The 17,784-nt window shown below is 39.4% G+C and overlaps 1 protein-coding gene across 1 annotated transcript in view; it reads right to left on the reverse strand.

The window, feature by feature from the left end:
- Window positions 1–17,784, reverse strand: part of cpamd8 (C3 and PZP like alpha-2-macroglobulin domain containing 8) — a 57,160-nt gene that overhangs the window by 24,595 nt on the left and 14,781 nt on the right. The window contains exons 16-28 of the mRNA XM_059341975.1: window positions 17,327–17,476; window positions 16,022–16,183; window positions 15,777–15,919; window positions 14,731–14,793; window positions 11,980–12,211; window positions 9,949–10,102; window positions 7,536–7,666; window positions 7,361–7,412; window positions 6,896–7,194; window positions 5,973–6,041; window positions 5,733–5,889; window positions 4,893–5,069; window positions 3,862–3,943 (exon numbers count right to left, since the gene is read on the reverse strand). Of these exons, the coding sequence (XP_059197958.1) occupies window positions 3,862–3,943; window positions 4,893–5,069; window positions 5,733–5,889; window positions 5,973–6,041; window positions 6,896–7,194; window positions 7,361–7,412; window positions 7,536–7,666; window positions 9,949–10,102; window positions 11,980–12,211; window positions 14,731–14,793; window positions 15,777–15,919; window positions 16,022–16,183; window positions 17,327–17,476 (1,871 nt within the window). The remainder of the gene's footprint in view (window positions 1–3,861; window positions 3,944–4,892; window positions 5,070–5,732; window positions 5,890–5,972; window positions 6,042–6,895; window positions 7,195–7,360; window positions 7,413–7,535; window positions 7,667–9,948; window positions 10,103–11,979; window positions 12,212–14,730; window positions 14,794–15,776; window positions 15,920–16,021; window positions 16,184–17,326; window positions 17,477–17,784) is intronic.

Consider the following 17,784-nt stretch of genomic DNA (forward strand, 5'->3'; position numbering starts at 1 on the left):
CTGGATTACGTCAACAGTGGTTAGGATTAGGGTTACCTCCCTTTAGGCTGGTGAAGCTGAAATGATGGATTACATGCTACTGCTGCTACTATTGCAACCAAACTGAGAAATTAAATCAAGACAGCAGAAAAATACAAGCAAATGTCTGTCTGTTGGTTGGTTGATCAAGTTTCTGTTACCATTGGGTGGATATTTTCAATTGTAAGGGTATTCTCTATGAACCGATATCTACACGTGAATGCTGAATCTGTAAGCAAGGGGACCATATTTTGCTATCATAAGAGTTCTTGTTTCTATTTCTAGTTTGTTTGCAGTCTGACCAATCACGTTTGAGCAGGCTTTAGTTGACTACAGGTCACCAGTCCCTGTGGAGAGCAAAAGAGGCAGAAAGCATTGGCTGAAATAAAATCTTGGAGCCCATTGGCTATCATCTGACAATGCTTCTGCTTTTTTGTAGCTTAGCTAACTCAGCTAAACCAGCTACTTGTGAAACAATCTGGTCGTAGATGTCTACTCTCAACTCCATTCTCACATCTAAAGTCACTAATCGGAATGCAAACAATTACTGCCGCATGGAAGATTACGTTTTTTTTTTGAGGATATCGATTAGCTGCACTGAAAACCTAGAAATATCAGCCCTTATCCCCAGAGACTACTTAACTCAGGGGTGTCAAACTCAAATACACAATGGGCCAAAATTTAAAACTTGAATAAAATCGCGGGCCAACATTGAACATATAAACCTTTTAATATATACCAAACATGTTTTGCTTTAACATTAAATATGGAACCAGCAACGCTTATAAACATACAATATATAACTAAATAGTGCAGACATGCACAATCAAATTTCAAATAAAAAACACATCAATGTCATTAATTTATTAAATAAAAATCAAATAAAAATCGTATGCCTCTTTTCTATTTGCATCCTTCTGATTTAAATATCAAAATAAAGTTTTTCAACAGGTTAATACATTTAAAAATAAAATAACAATAATAAATCTAGTATTAGCGGTACATGCGCCGTATAATACCGGCGGGTCAGCTTTTATAGTACAATAATAATATAATAATTTGATATTGGCTCGCGGGCCAAATAAAATTACACTGCGGGCCAAATATGGCCCGCGGGCCAGAGTTTGACACCCCTGACTTAACTCATCAGTCATCAGACCAATAGCCAATGGGTTCAGAGATGCTTCAGGCTGTTTGTCGATGATAGCTTTGCGACAATCCTACGTGATATTTGGTGACTATATATATATAGACTGTAAATAGCTTTATTTTTTTACAACCACACACCACTAGAATGGCTCTATGTCCAAGCTACAGCATATGAAAGACTGACTTGCCAGTCTTACCAGACTGAAAATATGTATTGGGTTAATACAGCAGCAGATATCAGTTCTTTCAATCTCTGGTATTCAGCCCCCCAACCCCTCTTACGCTGTCAGATGAGTATTTGGGCAGACACAAATGCCATGCCAGCCTCAACATGTAGAACCAAGGACTCAGACTGTCAGAGAAAATGAAAAAAAAAACTGCCCCACTAGAAATAATTACAGAAGGAGGGGGCACATGTTTGACAAGATTGTTAAAAGCATTTTTTTTTAGGTCAGCTGTGACTTCAGCTTTCACTGCTGAACATATGGACACGAGATGGCTTCCTCTATCGGAAATGTGTCTTTTTAAAGCAGATACAAGAAGTCTTTAACTGGTTATGAAACAATTAAATACTGAAGCCTCTATATGACCTACATAAGCAAACAAGACCATAAGTGAGAATATTTGCTATTTCTATATAGTTATTAGGGGTGTGCCATATTGGTAATATCGGTATATTTTTTTCATGGTTAAAAAAATGCATATCATGATATTGGCAACATTCCTACTTCTTGATGTAGTGGCATAAGTTGTTTTAATCACAAAAAGCTACTTACTCTCTGTCACTAAACACATGCAGCTTTCAAAATAAGAGCACAGTGTGTTAACAGAATCCACCACAGAACTTACAAGAAGACTTTCAAAATAAGATGCCTTAAATAAAAAATACAACAACCTTTTTTCTCCTTTACAAAATTTCATTAAAATATGCCCCCGAAACCCCTAAATGGTTATTTTTATTATTTGCTCATACTCAAGTATCAAGAGTAATTTTTTTTGTATTTGGCAACTGTTGAAATTTGCACTTCACACTTCATTTTAGATTTTTATTTATTCATACAGACTAAAAAAAAATCATATTTTCTATATCTTTTTAAGTATTTCGTAATATCATGAAGAATAATCGTTATCGCAAAAATAGCCTGAAATATCGTGATATTCTTTTAGGGCCATATCGCCCAGTCCTAATAGTTATTCTTAATTCCTGTCACATGTTTAACACAGCGCCCCAGCTTTTTTGGAATCGGGGTTGTACCCTTATGGTAGAAGATGGAAACAAACATTACAAAATCTAAAGGGGTAATTTTAAAATGAAGGTTGTGTTTAACTAAAAGGGCTGCAGCTAGGGTCAGGGGATAAAGGTAATGGATGAAAAGTGTGGCAATACTTTTACAACCCACACCCAACCACAAAATAGTCTGTATATTAGTTGTAATTGCAAAACAGCAGGTCATTTTCATTCAGCTCAACATGAAAAGGAGTCAGGGGTTAAAAACACACTACAACGGCCCGATCATTCCTCGTCAGTGTCTCCCTGCCTCTGAGTTACAGTGAACTTTCAGCCCACTCTGTGCAGTGTTAACAGCCTTGGCACTGGAGATGGCCAGCGTTGCACACCAAAGCATTACTGCCAGCCCTTGTCATTATGTTCAATCTTTTCATTAGATCCTGTCAATTTCTACTCAGATACTTTTTTACAAGCTGGAATACATTAACACTGCATTACGGGTGCTTTTAAGCAGGCAGTAAATGAACTGCTCCACTCGTGAACTCTTCAAGTAAAAACAAAAGCTGGGCTTGTTTTGGATGCTAACATGTTGTTGATGGATTCATTAAGTGTCTGATGCAGGTTTACTGAGGGTTCACCATCTAAGTTGTGCCCACACAACCCACACTTGTTGCCCTTCGGCGCCAAGGAAAACTCCAAACCACTGCTTGTTACATCCTCATATCCTCCCTCAGTCATCACGGGAAGGTTTCCATAGCAGTTTAATGTTACCAATTACACCCAGGTAGTGAGTCATTTAAAGGCATGCTATGTTTCTAGGCCATGTCAAAAAAAGGTAGAGTGCCATTTGGTAAAATGGCTCCAGACAACTTATAACCGTGTCTCCAATAGTGGCATTAAGAGCTCGTCCATGGGGCCAAAGCAGCATGGGTCCACTCCGTCCACTCAGTGCTACGGATATGAACCCTGATTAACTGCAAATTAATCTTGACAGCTTTGCCTACCTCAGGGATCCAATTATGCAGTTTGTTTATGATTCTCTGTCGTTTATGTAACCTGCCTTTCACAGCGTTAGCTCTATTAAATATCATAATACCCACCTCAGCTCATAAATCAACCAGAGGTATGCACATTGTGCGTGGGCCTCAAAATGCAAGCAGTGGAGCTCCCCATTGAGAGCATTGATTTCAGTTTTATAAACATCATGAGATAGTTCTGCCTGCCAGCCCTCCCCCAGGGAGTATAAACCTGAAATAAACACTCGGAGGAAAAACTAACCACTGATTTAAACACATCAACAGGAATAGATTAATTTGAGCACTGAGTACTGAGATGCTGATAAAAACGTCATTGCTTTGGCCGCCAACCTATGTTCCAGTTAACGCTGAAGAATGTGGCTACAGCCAAGCATAGTTTGGCTGGTATGAGAAATGTAAACTTCAAAAGCTACACCTACAATGACTTACCACATACTGCCAGAGGAATCCCTTTCTCCAAAGGCGCTGTAGGATCCATCCTGCCGTTTGTAGGTCAGTTGTCTCTGATAACCTGGATACACAAAGAATGAGAGAGAGGTGGTGGGAGACCACTTTCAGCAAGAAAAGTTTTATCAATATTACTTAGAAACTGCTAAAACTGTTTCTGGCTAGTAAGCAAGAGTCACTGAAGGTGAGTGAGCCTTTTCTAGGCTAAGTGGGGAAAACAGAGGAGGCTGGTCTGGGCAACTCTGAGTAACAACATCCAGCTTCATGTTCCGATCCACCATCCAAAGTATTTAGTGCCAGCCAGGCCAAGGCTCCTCTGTTGAGAAATCCACAGTTCCACAAACAAAATACATTATCCAAGGTAAACTTCCCTCCAATAGTTTCCAGAAAACCCAACAACAGTATTCAACTTGCCAACAATTAGAAAACATTCCTTCCGCTCAGCATTAAGTCACTTGGGCAAAGTTAGGCCAGGAGGGGTTTGACTCGTTGAGATTCACAGCACACTCTGAGAGCTTAATTGGCACTTTTGTTAAATAGCTGTTAGCCAATTAGAGGAAGGTCAGCAAGATTTTTGGAATGCAGCGCATCTTTGGGTAAACATGTAATCAGTTATCTTACCAGAGACCCAGACAGGTGTAATCTGTGGTACCGAAGGCGATCATTCATCAATGTGTCAAATACTGGATCAATAATCAATCAGGTTTGTCCAACAGCAGTAGTGCAAGATCACAGTTTGTATGAAGTAAAAGCTATTGGTACTCTAGATACTTTTAATAACTTTAAATAAATATCTTTACAGTAATTTCGCTTGACATCTTATCCAAACCACATTACAGTCAGTATAATAAAACAGATCAAGATTACAAGAACTTATTAGTGAAGTGTGCAATATTCAAACCCATCAAAAAGAGTTTTAAAGCTTCTTGAGGAGCTCATCTTAAACCAAATGGAATACATTTTGTATTCAAAATGAATGAAAACAAGGTGTGATCAGGTTGCTGTTTCTTTACCTTGCAGCAGGTAGTCGGTTGCTTCATTCTCAACCTCTGGGCTGAGCTGCCTGGTCTTCTGCAGGTACTTGAGAACAAAGACGTTGGGGGCAAAGTGGATCATATTCTGCTCTCCACATCCAAAGGGCAGCCGCAACAGCTTGTCCAGGTTATTAAGAGTTGGCCCCATCACATCCCCTGATACAGGTGCACACACACAAACACACGTAACACACATGTGTAAGCTATACTGATCCAAGCTGAGGCTCTAACCCTGTAAACCCCCAGTTACTCACCGTGGCTTCGATTTTAAATGTACTACATAAAAGTCCTGCACCTCTATGGAAATGGTACAATCATGGCTAGAACAAGGATAACTCAGAAATGTCTTTTGTGCAGTATAACACAGTTATAATGCCATAAATCATTAAAAAAGAGAAAAAAAAAAACAATATAATTACTTTGATAATTTCTACACACAATTGTCCTCTCCACTCCAATCTTCGCAGATTTTTTTTCACATGATCTGGTTACTGAAATAAATTTATTTATTTTGGATTTTTTTTAATAGATATAAAATAAAGGAATTTTGATGAAATATCACTATTTTAGGCTTTTAAAGCGTTTCTCACACATGATTCATTTAAGGGCCGTTGGAAATTTAAAAATCAGATGTCAGGCTATGATAATAAACGGTGGTGGTGATGGTTTGCAAAAGAAACAAACACACCTGCCAGCGGATTGTAGGGTTCAAAGGGTTAAAGGTTGTGAATAGGATGTAGTTCAATTGAAGTAAAATATAAGTAATTGTTTCTTAGACACAATAATATGTACATGCATGTACACATAAAGAAAACTTACCAATCATAAATGCTGTGGCCCGTTCAGATCCAGGCACCATGTTATGTGGGACCCCCAGAGTGAAGGCCTCATTGTGGTTCTCATCAGAGTCCTCCTTCCTCCAGATCTTAAATTCCCCAACTGATCCCCAGCCTGTGGAGAAGCCTATGTGACGCACCTGGATGGGCAAACAAATTATTATTATCATTGTTATTAAGATGAATTACTAAGTATTATATAAATGCCATTAAAGAGTCAAACCTGTCCAGGGAATTGGCCTGCCCATTGGAGGATCACTGACTCATTGGATGGATGTAAACCATGGCCCACCTGGAGAGATTAGTAGTATAGTAATAGTATCCACCAAGAAAACATTACAAATCAATGAAGCCCCTTTATAAAGTAACTGGTGCTTTATTTGGCCTCCCTCATACTGAGCATTAACAATGAGCTTCTGCCAAGTGTTGGTGATGCCAGTGTGATTCACTCACCTCCCACACACAATCACAAACACAAACATACAAACAGACCCATGTAGAGCACATTTCCTCTCTGGTACTAGAGTTTCGTTGCGTAATCACATTAAACTAAAGACCATGCAAGGTCAAGCCCCACAGCTCATTCAACCCCCAATGCCATCGTCCCCAAAAAAACAAATGAATCCCATTGGGCTGCAGTACACAGGCTTTTAAATGCCGCCTTTGGTGAATGGTGCGAGGCTAATGCTGGGGCTGAGGAGCAGTGTGCCAGCCAGAGAGTGCCATGCGAGCACCAGGCCATGGATCACTGAGTGTCCTCAGTGACATCAGCCCGTTAAGCGTGACCTTACAGGAAGGCATGCCAGTAAAAGTGGCGCCAGTCCTCCTAACACACCGACCCCATGGCCTGCTGAGTCTTTTTCACTCTTTTCTCTTTGTATCAGAGTATCTGCTTATGATTTGAACACAAATCTGTTGCACTTGTTGGTGCAGGATATTTCATCATTTTATGTTCTAAACTGTCCTACTGCTCAACAGCTGATCACTTATTGCCAAATGTATCACACTATACTAATGTATATATATATATATATATATCTATATTCAAGCCTCAGTACTGGAGATGGAAGTTGTATTAGCATTAGACTTTTTCTTAATTTATATTGCTGAACAATACTTTTCTGAAGTTCCTGAAGATCTCCTTACCTGTACCACGCCTCCCTTCCAGCTGATCCAGAAGCTGCGGAACTCGTCCCAGGAGAGGATGCCTGGTGTGGCAGCACTGATCAGGGGCTCACCCATCTTGCCCAAAGAGATCCAAGAGCGAGTGTTTTGCCTACCACCGAGCACGATCTCAAGCATCTCTGCACTGTCGTGGGGGCTGGCAGAGAGTGCAAAGTGGGCATCGTTGTGGGTCTTCACTGCTACCTGGAACTGGTTCATCTTGGCTGGCTTTTTCACATACTGATACTCGTACTTATTGGGTGTGGAAATGTGGATTCTCTCTGAGAATATAAATATTAAATACGCTTAGGCACTATGCAGTATTAACATTATGCATACATCAATTTAAGAAATGTAATTAGTGAGATGATACGGCAGGACTTCCCATTGGTCTCCTGAAAAATTCTTAAAAATGATATGATATCAGAAAAATATGTCTGCACTCACCATTGGGACAGAAGAAGACACTGTAGGTGTATTCCCTGGGTAGGCCTTCTGGCTACAAAGTGAGTGAGAGGAAGAAAGAGAGAGTCACAGGTAAGAAAAGTGGGATAAATACATCTTTCTTTCCAGTTGAATTCACTTCAATTATATATATAAAAATGTATATAAGCTCTCTTACCTCAACCTGGACAGTCCTGCGGACATAATCTAGGCCGATTGGGGTCCTTCTATCGTCCACGTCGTTATTCGTTTTGCCCGTCTGGATTCCATCTGAACAGCAGCTCGGTTCACTGTAGGCGATAGCACGGGCTATCGGAGCAGCAGAGAACACAATCAGCTTCCCTTATTTTAATTATGTCACCACTTTGGTTGTCCAGTACGTATGCAGAGAGTCGCCCCAAGCCAGTCGCTAGGTTTGAGTTATTGTCCCCGTCTAGTAGGAATATGGGAGCACTGGGGCTGAGGGAGGAAGTCCTTTAAATCTCTCTGCCTTGGTAGTTGTTAAACTTCAAATTGTTTTTATTTATTATGAACAATTCAAAGTGTCACAACTACCAAACATTACAAGGTACTTCTCAGAGTACTTGGGGCGGCTGTGGCTCAGTTGGTAGAGTCGGTTGGCCCCCAACCGAAGTTGGGTGGTTCGATCCCTGACCATCGCAGCCTACACGCCGAAGTATCCTTGAGCAAGATACTGAACCCCAAATTGCTCCCGATGCTGCATTCATCGGTGTGTGAATGAATTCCCAATGGTGGCAGGTGGGACCGTTTAGGGTAGCCTCTGCCACCAGTATGAATGTGTGTGTGAAAGGGTGAATGAGCGCAGTCTGTAGTGTAAAGCGCTTTGAGTGGTCGCAAAGCGTCTAGAAAATCGCTATATAAGTGCAGGTCCATTTACTTGTAACTACTGGGCAATATTGTTTAGATTGGGGTTCATCCTATATGAAGTACTTAAAAATCACTCTTCATAGGGGGATTAAAAAAGAAACATATATATATATATATATATATATATATATATATATATATATATATATATACATACATATACATATATATATATATATATCATAACAAAGTTGGCAAATTGCCAAAGCATTTGGAAAACACCAAAAGGGTTTCTACAGTCAATTACCACAACTACCCGGATGAGGCTGTGTCTCTAATGTCATTTGCGGACATCAACATACGTTACACAGGACAAACATGTCTGTAAGAGGACTCCCAGTTCTCTTGCTGGGGAGCACATTGGAAATGTGGCCCTGTGCCAGTGGCATCTCTTTGTGTGTGTGTACTGAGAGGGAAACACAAGGGGCCAGGGGACTAGGAGTGGGGCCATGGGGGGCCCATTGACCGCCAGTGACCTGCAAACTCATCAACATGCCACTGAGTGTCACAGCACAGCTCTGGTTGCTCCCCCACTGCCGGCCTGCTTTGTTCTTACATGCGTTCTGGAGGGGACTGTTTGTAACTGTGGGTGGGTGACCAGATCACACACAGCTCAGCCCCTGGGCCAGCACAGCTCTCTTAAGTCAAAGGCTTGCCTTTTTGTAAGGCATCACACTGAGGGCCCTGACGCCCTGGTGAAAGGCTGCTATTTTTCAAGTGCTATGCCACTTAAGGATTCAAGTAACTATCTATCTATTTCCATGATACAGCACAATCTAATCTGTATTGTTTACATTAGCATCAAAACTCTGAAGCATATCTTCAATACAAAAGCTGACCCTGCCTTCTTTCTGATCATGTGACAGGGATTGTGGGATATAAGAATAGTTCATCCTAAAATGTTGCAGTAATTTAGCTTTACATAAAGGCAGAATGAGTAGGATTTGTCCGTTGCGGTTTGTAAACACAACTTTCAACGTTGGCCCCTCCTCCCCGGGCCTCAGTGCTCTCCAGCGGGTGACAGCCATCCCCAGAGTCCTCTTGTTTTGGAATGAGTTTTGTCCACTTGGCATTTTGCCTTGCTGTATTTGAGTTTTTTTCAGGGTGCTATGTCCTCTATTTTTGTAACTTTGTACAGTTTCTTTTCCTGCCCATTGTGCCTTTAATATACAATCTAGATTCAAAAAAAAGTTGACCTTGATATTAAATTGTAAATTTATGATACAAAGATAATGTATCTAAAGTATAAACTGATAAATATGTTGCTGGCATCAAATTCAGAATAAGAATGTACAAATCCATTAAGTTGAAAAGGTTAAATATTAAATATCTTGTCTTTGTTCACTATATCTGGCTTATAAGCTTATAACTTACATGCAACAGGCAGTGCAATGACATGATGAAAAAAATGTGCATGGAAGAAGACAATGGTGAAGCCCTACCACCCTGCCTACAAAATCATTTACAATTATGCAATACATAAGCTGACACAGAAATCAAGAATCCTCATTAATTTTCAATGTAATCATTGTTATTAATTCAATTCACTCTGTAGTACCGGCTTTCTTTAATTTGTCGGGGGAGTTAAATTGAGGATGCAAGGACAGAGGATTTTGTATGCTGTAGAGATTTTAAAGCCCCTTAAGGCAAAGTTATAATTTGTGAAATAATCTATATAAATAAAATTGATTTGGCTTGACTACCTGTGATGTTTGCGGACCCCAGTTCTGTGAAAGACAGTACAATGGATGTAGGTGTAGCCTCTCCAGGAGCAACACACTTCTTCCTGGTGAGGTGGTGCTTTCCAGGGTGGCCAACAAACTTTATGCCTTTCGGAACTGAGACTTTAACATGAACCTGTGAGAGGAGAACAGAGGAGAGGAAGAGACAAATCAGAGGCAATTGATCTCCTCTGACAGGCCACAATGACATCATTTCTGCCGGCACGCCCCTCCCTCTTATAGCGTGTTCTCCTCAAAGCTCCGAAAGCGAGGGAGAATTTTTAAATCACATTGTGAATTTTCCATGCTGACTGACTCATGCTTCTCAAGCTCCCTGAAGGATTAAGTTCCACTCATCGTCCAATTTTCACAGAAGGCTCAGTAATGCAGAGGGATCTTTTAACTGTTCTTTATCCACACGCCACAAGTCGTAAATAACTGAGCAGAAAATATAGGAATCATATGTTGCCGGGGTGGACATCAAAGGAAGGGCTACTCTGGTTTGTATATTCACCTAACATGACATCAGGGCTGCACACGCACAAGCCATTTAACAGGCTCATCTGCAAACATCATGATGTCATCTGTGTGGAGCGCAGGATGGACCCGTTTAAAGCCAAGACAGAGCGTAGAGGGCTATTCAAAGTGAGTGCTTAAACATACTTCTGAGCTAATCTCATGGCTCCACATTACAAACCTGTGCTTCCTTTGGACACTATTTCCAGTCCCACAGTACCCCGGGGTCTACCTACCGACCAGTTATTCCATAACAAGCCTCGTCTCGTTCATCACATTGTTTTGACATCACACTGATTCTGTGAGAGCCATCATAGTGCTTTGCATGTTTAAGCCCATCACCTATGAAGCACATCATGTGTTTTTGGTTTCCAACACCTGGAAGATGCTTTGTGTCTTCTCTGTGATCCACAGTCTTCACTTCAAACACTGAGGATTGAGTGTGTGGTGTATTGTTCACATTGTAAAGCCGTCAGAGCTCTGTAATATTGGGCTGTATTAAACAACTGACTTTTTCTACTTTTGAGACAGTCTCTCTAATCTACTCAACATTACAAAACGTAAATCAACTTGCTGAGACTTAAAGCTTAAAATAAAAAAAATTAAAAATACACATTTTTTATCTAACCTGCAGTCCTATTTATCAGTTTAATTCTTTTGGTGTGAGTTGCAGACTGTGGGAGATATCAGCTGTAAGGTTACCTGCCTTCTGTTGAGTAAAATGGAACTAGATGGCACTTGGTTTGTGGTGTTCGAACCATTAAAAATATATTTGAAAGACTTAACAGCAATGTCACTTTCCAGAAAGCCTGACCTGGTTACTCAAGATAATCTACAAACCACAAAAATAAAAACATTTTACATTTAGTATGTTACATATAAAAACCAGAAGAAAAAAAACAATATTACCAGGGTTGGGTAGCTCAGACAAAAAAAAGTAGAAATGATGAATTCATCTTGTATGACGATGAGCTTTCTAGGAACCATGGCTAGCAGCAGTGTTTGCTACAGGTCTGATGGTACTGACTTAAACGCAACAAAAACAGATCAAACAGCCTCCTGCGAGCACAGTCCATTGTCATAAAAAAAACTCTTAGTAGTGTGTAATAAAGTCCAACAAACTCTGCCTGAAATAAGATACAGAAAATGTAAAACTGCCATTAAAAGTCAAGAGAAAGACTTTAAAATACCTTCTGAGGCCTTTTTGAGGAAACTGAATTAAAAACTTTTTTTTAAACTTTTCAAAACCTGCAGATAACCCAAAAACCTTATTTTGAAATTTTGAATAATGTAACATGAACACAACTTGTAGGTAATGGGCTGAAGCACTAGCATGGCTCTTTAAGCTCTCGGCCTGTGAAGAAGTGGTACCCTCATCATCTTCAGAAGCATGTTTGAGATAAAGAGAGTAAAGTTTGTACTGCTGATGAGTCATACGCTGCCCTGCAGAAATGTACCTTGTTTCCTGTCAATCTGCCCTCTTGTTCATCATCTTACCTCAGAGCAGGTTGGCAGGTAGTTGTAGACAGTGAGTGGAACTTTGGTCTGCTCCCCTCTGATTAAGCTGTAGGGCAAGGTGAAGTCAACAAAGAAGGGCTTGAAGGTACGAAGCTCCGCTCTCTTTGCTAAGCCCAACCCCTTTTCCTCTGACAGGCCGACAGCTTCCGTCACCCATGTGGTGATCGAATCTGGCACTTCCAGCCGCAGCTCAGCTTCCCCGGTTTCAGAGCTGTAGGTGACACATGTTGAGTGTCAAACTTGGTTGGAGAGTGAAGTACAAGTTTTTATGAAACAGTCTTGTTAGAGCCATTTTGTACATTGTAGAGAAGGTGATAAATAATTCAGATTTGTATTTCATAAGTTTATAGTTCTTTATTGAAGTTGTAAGAATGCCTATTGGTTCGTAGGAATTGCACTCTTCTTATTGGCTGAGATGTGTGTAACGTCATAATTGCTTACTTTGTTTTAATTAGGATTATGGAGACGAGGAGAGCACACTAGTTTTTGACCGTGCTCATAATTATTATTATTTTGGATTGCTGCAGTTTATTGTTTGTAATGCTCAAACGAAAGGTTTTCAATAAACCATAAGAAAGAAACTGTGGGATTTTTTCGCCTTAAGACACGCGTCAACTACATCCTCACGCTCCATAATTGAAGTGTGCGTTTTAAGTAAAACTAGACGGAGCCACACTAACAAGTCTCAATTTAATACTGAAGCCTCTTAATAGTCAAAGGGGACATCGATAGAGCAGGAGCAAAAACCTCATCCTCCTGAACAGGTAGGTGTTATGTCTTTATTAATAAAAATACATTGCGATGTTATCTTACATCAATATATACATTTATGTTGGTGGTTAAAACAAAGCTGACCTTGCTTCACCTCATCGTACTGCAGTTATTAACCTCACACACAGCCACAAACAGAAACGTTACCTCATCACTATGCATCCTGTGAACAGCTGTGTTTAAAAAGAAAAATCATTTCCGTCTTTCTTTTACTCGCCTCCAAAACAAACGCATGATCCAGATCCAGATCTTTACGAGCCGAGGTGGTGATGCTCATGCAAACACTACTGCTTTTATCCGCAGGGGCCGCCAAAATCAACACAAAATGAAAGTTCCTTGTTATTGCTTTAAAAAGATTTTTTATCATCCTTTCATGGTTTTTATACAACACGAGCAATAAAAAGGCACAGACTACAAGGACAGGCTTGATGAATCACTGTACATCACTTTTATGTTAGTAACACCTGTGTCAACAGCAACACCTGCACCGATGTAACTACAGCAAACAGTCTGAAATGGATAGGTGTGAGGGACAGTCAGGTGTTGACCCGATCTGTTTCCTTGGATTAAATAGACTGAGCTCATTATTGGCAATGCATATTTAATGTTGGTCTTGGCAAACTGTTGCAGGGCATAATAAACTTGAAAAACTCCATGTATGCCTTTCCTTTTGATCAAAGTTGCCCAAAATCCACTTTAATAGACTTTTAAGGGAAATCAGAGCTTTGGACTTTGCAGGAAATTAGGCAGAGCTGAAGTCCCATCCAAAGGAATCAAGCATATGGAAATCTATGGGCAGTTCATTTATATTGGCTGAAAATGAATGGAAGGAGCTGTTGAGAAAATGACAGTCCGTTCCAAGATCGCCCAATTTAAATGAGGCACATTCACACCCAGAGGGGGGAAACGCTGGACGCCGCCGCAGTGATGGAACATCAGGCTCCACTCGCACCTTTCCTCTCTCCTCACTTGCATCTCTCTATTTCAGCCCCCCGTTCCTCCTATCCCAACTTCCCATCTTCTCCTTCATGTTTCCCCATATGACAAAACAACTGATCAATAATTTTACCATTAGACACATATAACCAACCGATAAGCAGGTAAATAAACTAAGAAAACTAAGAGTTTCTGTTTGGGAATTATAATTCTCTTCACCAACTAATCCAGTTGTCCTTTCCATATTCTTTGTTGCTGTTTTGAGTCCTGATTAAGGTCCATTTTCTCCCACTTTTCTTCCATCTGTGTTTCTTATACATTTTTCTTTTTTCGAGTAGCATGTAGCTCATGGGGATATCATATTATCTTTTGGATTTCTTTTATATCGTTTTCCAAAAATCCATGTGATTGATTTGCATCTAACACATCTCTAACACACTCTCTCCAGCACGGTAGATGCTTAAATATTTACTCTTGGCCATGATTAAAAAACGTCCCTCCTTATCTGTGAATTGGTGCATGTTTGATTAATCTTCTGCATGTTTTCCATATCGTCATCTGAAATGTATTTATGATGAATACTCACATTTTTCTTTTATATATTTAATTGAATGCTTGTTTGCATCAATCTTTGATATCGTGCAGATATAATCCTATTTCTGTTCCTTCATTTCACTCTCGGTTCTTATTCTTCTTACTTTTATCGTTCTCCCCTCTTAAACCTCCTTCCTCGTCTCCTATCTATTTCATCATTGCAGGTTTTTGTATATTTGCTCCTCTCTTCTCTTCCCCTCTCCACTCCTCTCCACTTCACCAGTTTCTCTGCTCCCCTAAATAATTTAGATTGTGAGTAAATCTCATATTAGTATAGGCAATCTGGTGCACCTGATATTTCTAGTCACAGGCATGTAACATACACATACAGCACACACACACACACACACACACACACACACACACACACACACACACACACACACACACAAACACACAAGTGAAATATTTATACAAAGATTTAAATACCTGACACTGAGGCAGTGCCACACCCAAGTCTCTGGGAAAAATGTGCGTCTCCGCTTCTCTGCTCTGCAACCAAAACACAAGCTGACATCAATAAAAGGTTTCAGCTGCTCACAATAAAACAACACCATAATTGGGAAATGTATTATTCTGAATTCCACACTGACAATCTCTAAGTCACGTCATGTGTTTAATGTTCATCATCAAGTGTTCGTGGCATTAAGGAATGTGGACCTGAAATATGTACAAACCAACAAAACTAATTTATTTTGTCATGTTTTTCTCTTTCTTGTTACATTACTCATTTCAGAGACCTTATTCAACCCAGCCATGACAAATACTGAAATGTGGATAACCAGAATATAACTCTCAGGAACATTAAGTAATTATTGCTTTCTCATGGGTTTGCTTTGAGAAGAATTGTTTTCAGAAAACATGCATAAGTAACTGTGTGTGGTCCAGTCAAAGATCAGAGTAGATTTTCATCAATGACTTGTTTTCTGCCGTCCGGCATTAGGAGAGTGGAGTAAGTAACTTGAATACAGGCACCCTAAATGGTTAGAGAGGCCACCCTAAAACATAAAGGGGCCATCCCAACTGAGAAAGTAGCAAAAGGAATTATGGTTTTATGTCAGTTAAGAACAGTTGGAACATTATTAAGGTATTTTTTAAAATCTTTTTTTATTTTTTTAATGAGCATACTTGGCATCCTGTGTTTATTTATGTATTGGTATTATTAGCATAATTGTTAATGTTTCTGTTTCTCTGCTTTTTTGCCTCCCTATATATTATTACATATCATTATAATACTATGTTTTTTGTTTTGTTTTGTATTTATTTTTCTTTTGTGGTTCTTTGTTCTAATGTACCCTTTAAAAAACAAAAATGTGGAAAACAGCTGTGGAATAAGTTATGTCTTGTACTGATGCTTATGAATGCTAATTTCCAATAAAAAAATAAAAATAAAAAAAAAGAACAGTTGGAACATGACAGAGTGGTTAGTTGATGCCCAGAGATGACCTCTGACCTCTCTACGGCAGGTCCTTTACCTGGTTGTGGGTCGAGAGTGCATGGCAGCCACTAAGGTGGAGGTGTGCGGCTGGAAGGCTGGAACGGCCTCGTCTGTGTACATGCCTCCACTCTGCCGGTGGTTTAAACTCACCATATCTGTCATCACAACAAGCCCTGTTTCCTGTGTTAAACATACAGAGGAATAAAACACATACACACAATAATTACTATTTTTTATTCTCGTATCATGACGTAAGCTATTTAACTAAGTGTGTGTTCTCACTGAGAAAGCGAAGCGTGCGTCCTTGGTGATGTCCCAGTGCCACGGGAACACAGAGGAGCGCCTGCGTCTCTTTGATGACAGCCCAGGCCACCAGAAGTGTCCGTCATCTTTAGGAATGCCGAAAGCATCCGAGACGTCAAAATCTGCCAGCTCTTTAAACACCTGCCCAGAGGAAACACATTCAGATAGATGTTTTGAGAAAAACAACAGTTAGACATAAAAGCACTGTGTGAAATGTGATTATTTGCTAATTCTTTGTTATATTATTTTATATACACTACCGGTCAAAAGTAGAACAGCCCAATTTTTCCAGTTTTTTATTGAAAATCAAGCAGTTCAAGTCAAATCAACAGCTTGAAAGGGTACAAAGGTAAGTGGTGAACTGCCAGAGGTAAATAAAAAAAGGTAAAATATAATGTACATTTCAGAATTATACAAGTAGGCCTTTTTTCAGGGAACAAAAAGTGGGTTAACAACTTCACTCTATGGAGTCTTGGGCTATTTTGTCCATTTTTGAATTCTTTTCATGTCTTTGTAAGTCATTTTATGTCTTTTTTTTTGTCATTTTGTGTCTTTGTTTGGTCATTTTGTGTCTTTTTTTAGTCCTTTAGTCCAACATAAAATGTGATTTTTAATCTTTTTTTTACTTTCAAAACACTATCATGCTCAATAAAGAATTTTAAATGTTGCAAATGTGCATTAATTTCAGAGTACACTGAGACATTAAACTGCATCATTTTCAATTAAATTCTGGAAAAGTTGGTGTGTTCTAAAACTTTTGACCAGTAGTGTATTTAATTGAAAACATTAGAAAGACAATGTATTTTATGTTCTAACTAATAAACTTTTGTTTATGTACACTGCATGAAGGTTCCGTTCGTGAATCAGATGCTCTGCTGATGCTGAGCCTGGTTTTCTCTGATGTCTGTCACAGTCCCCTTTAACCAGATGAACCTTATGGTAAACCTTTTTTTGTGAGTGCTTATGGGGACTTCTTTTCTAAGGTTACATTAGTTAGTGTTGCACACTGTTGCTGCTGTAGGAGAGAGGCAAGGCACTTAGGAGCTTGCATAAACATTACATCCTTTGGTTTTCCCAGAAAAAAACATCCTGAATCCTTTATATAAAATCAGTCCACTGGCTGTTATAAGCTGAAAGTGAGGGAAAGTTTAATTCCAATCTGTTCACACATTGGCAAGAGAAAGCAATTAATACATGTAAATTGCTTGACAAAGTGTATAATATATGATAACATCACATTTTAAGGTGGACATAATGAAATATCACTGTTAAAGCAGGACCAACCTTGTCTGGACTGAGCTGGAAGTCAGGTTTTAATAGATAAAGACTCTTATCCACAGTGGCCACACACACACAGGAGCCTTTTTCTCCTCTAACGTGCAGGGTGACGGGGTCACCTGGCATGGACTCATTAGCTGACAGAGAAACAGACACCTGCAAAACAACCAGCATGTTACATAATCATATAACATAAGAATTTATATTGACCAGAATGCAGCTGTTTGAACCAAAATATTGTGCAATAAAACCTCAACTAAAAGTTGGTGGTAAGGATGCCACTATTGATAAATCTGATAATATATTTTTGGATTTATGAATTGGTAAATCATTGAGACCGTAACAAAAAATCTCTTTTAAAAAATCTCTAATTTGAAAAGCTGTAACGTAAAAGTCATACTTCCACTTTTATTAATGAATTGTATTTTTATCTGTATTTGTGGTCCAACTGTAAAAAAAATCAA

Source organism: Centropristis striata, chromosome 9, assembly GCF_030273125.1.
Source record: "Centropristis striata isolate RG_2023a ecotype Rhode Island chromosome 9, C.striata_1.0, whole genome shotgun sequence".
NCBI classification, from domain to species: Eukaryota; Metazoa; Chordata; class Actinopteri; order Perciformes; family Serranidae; genus Centropristis; species Centropristis striata.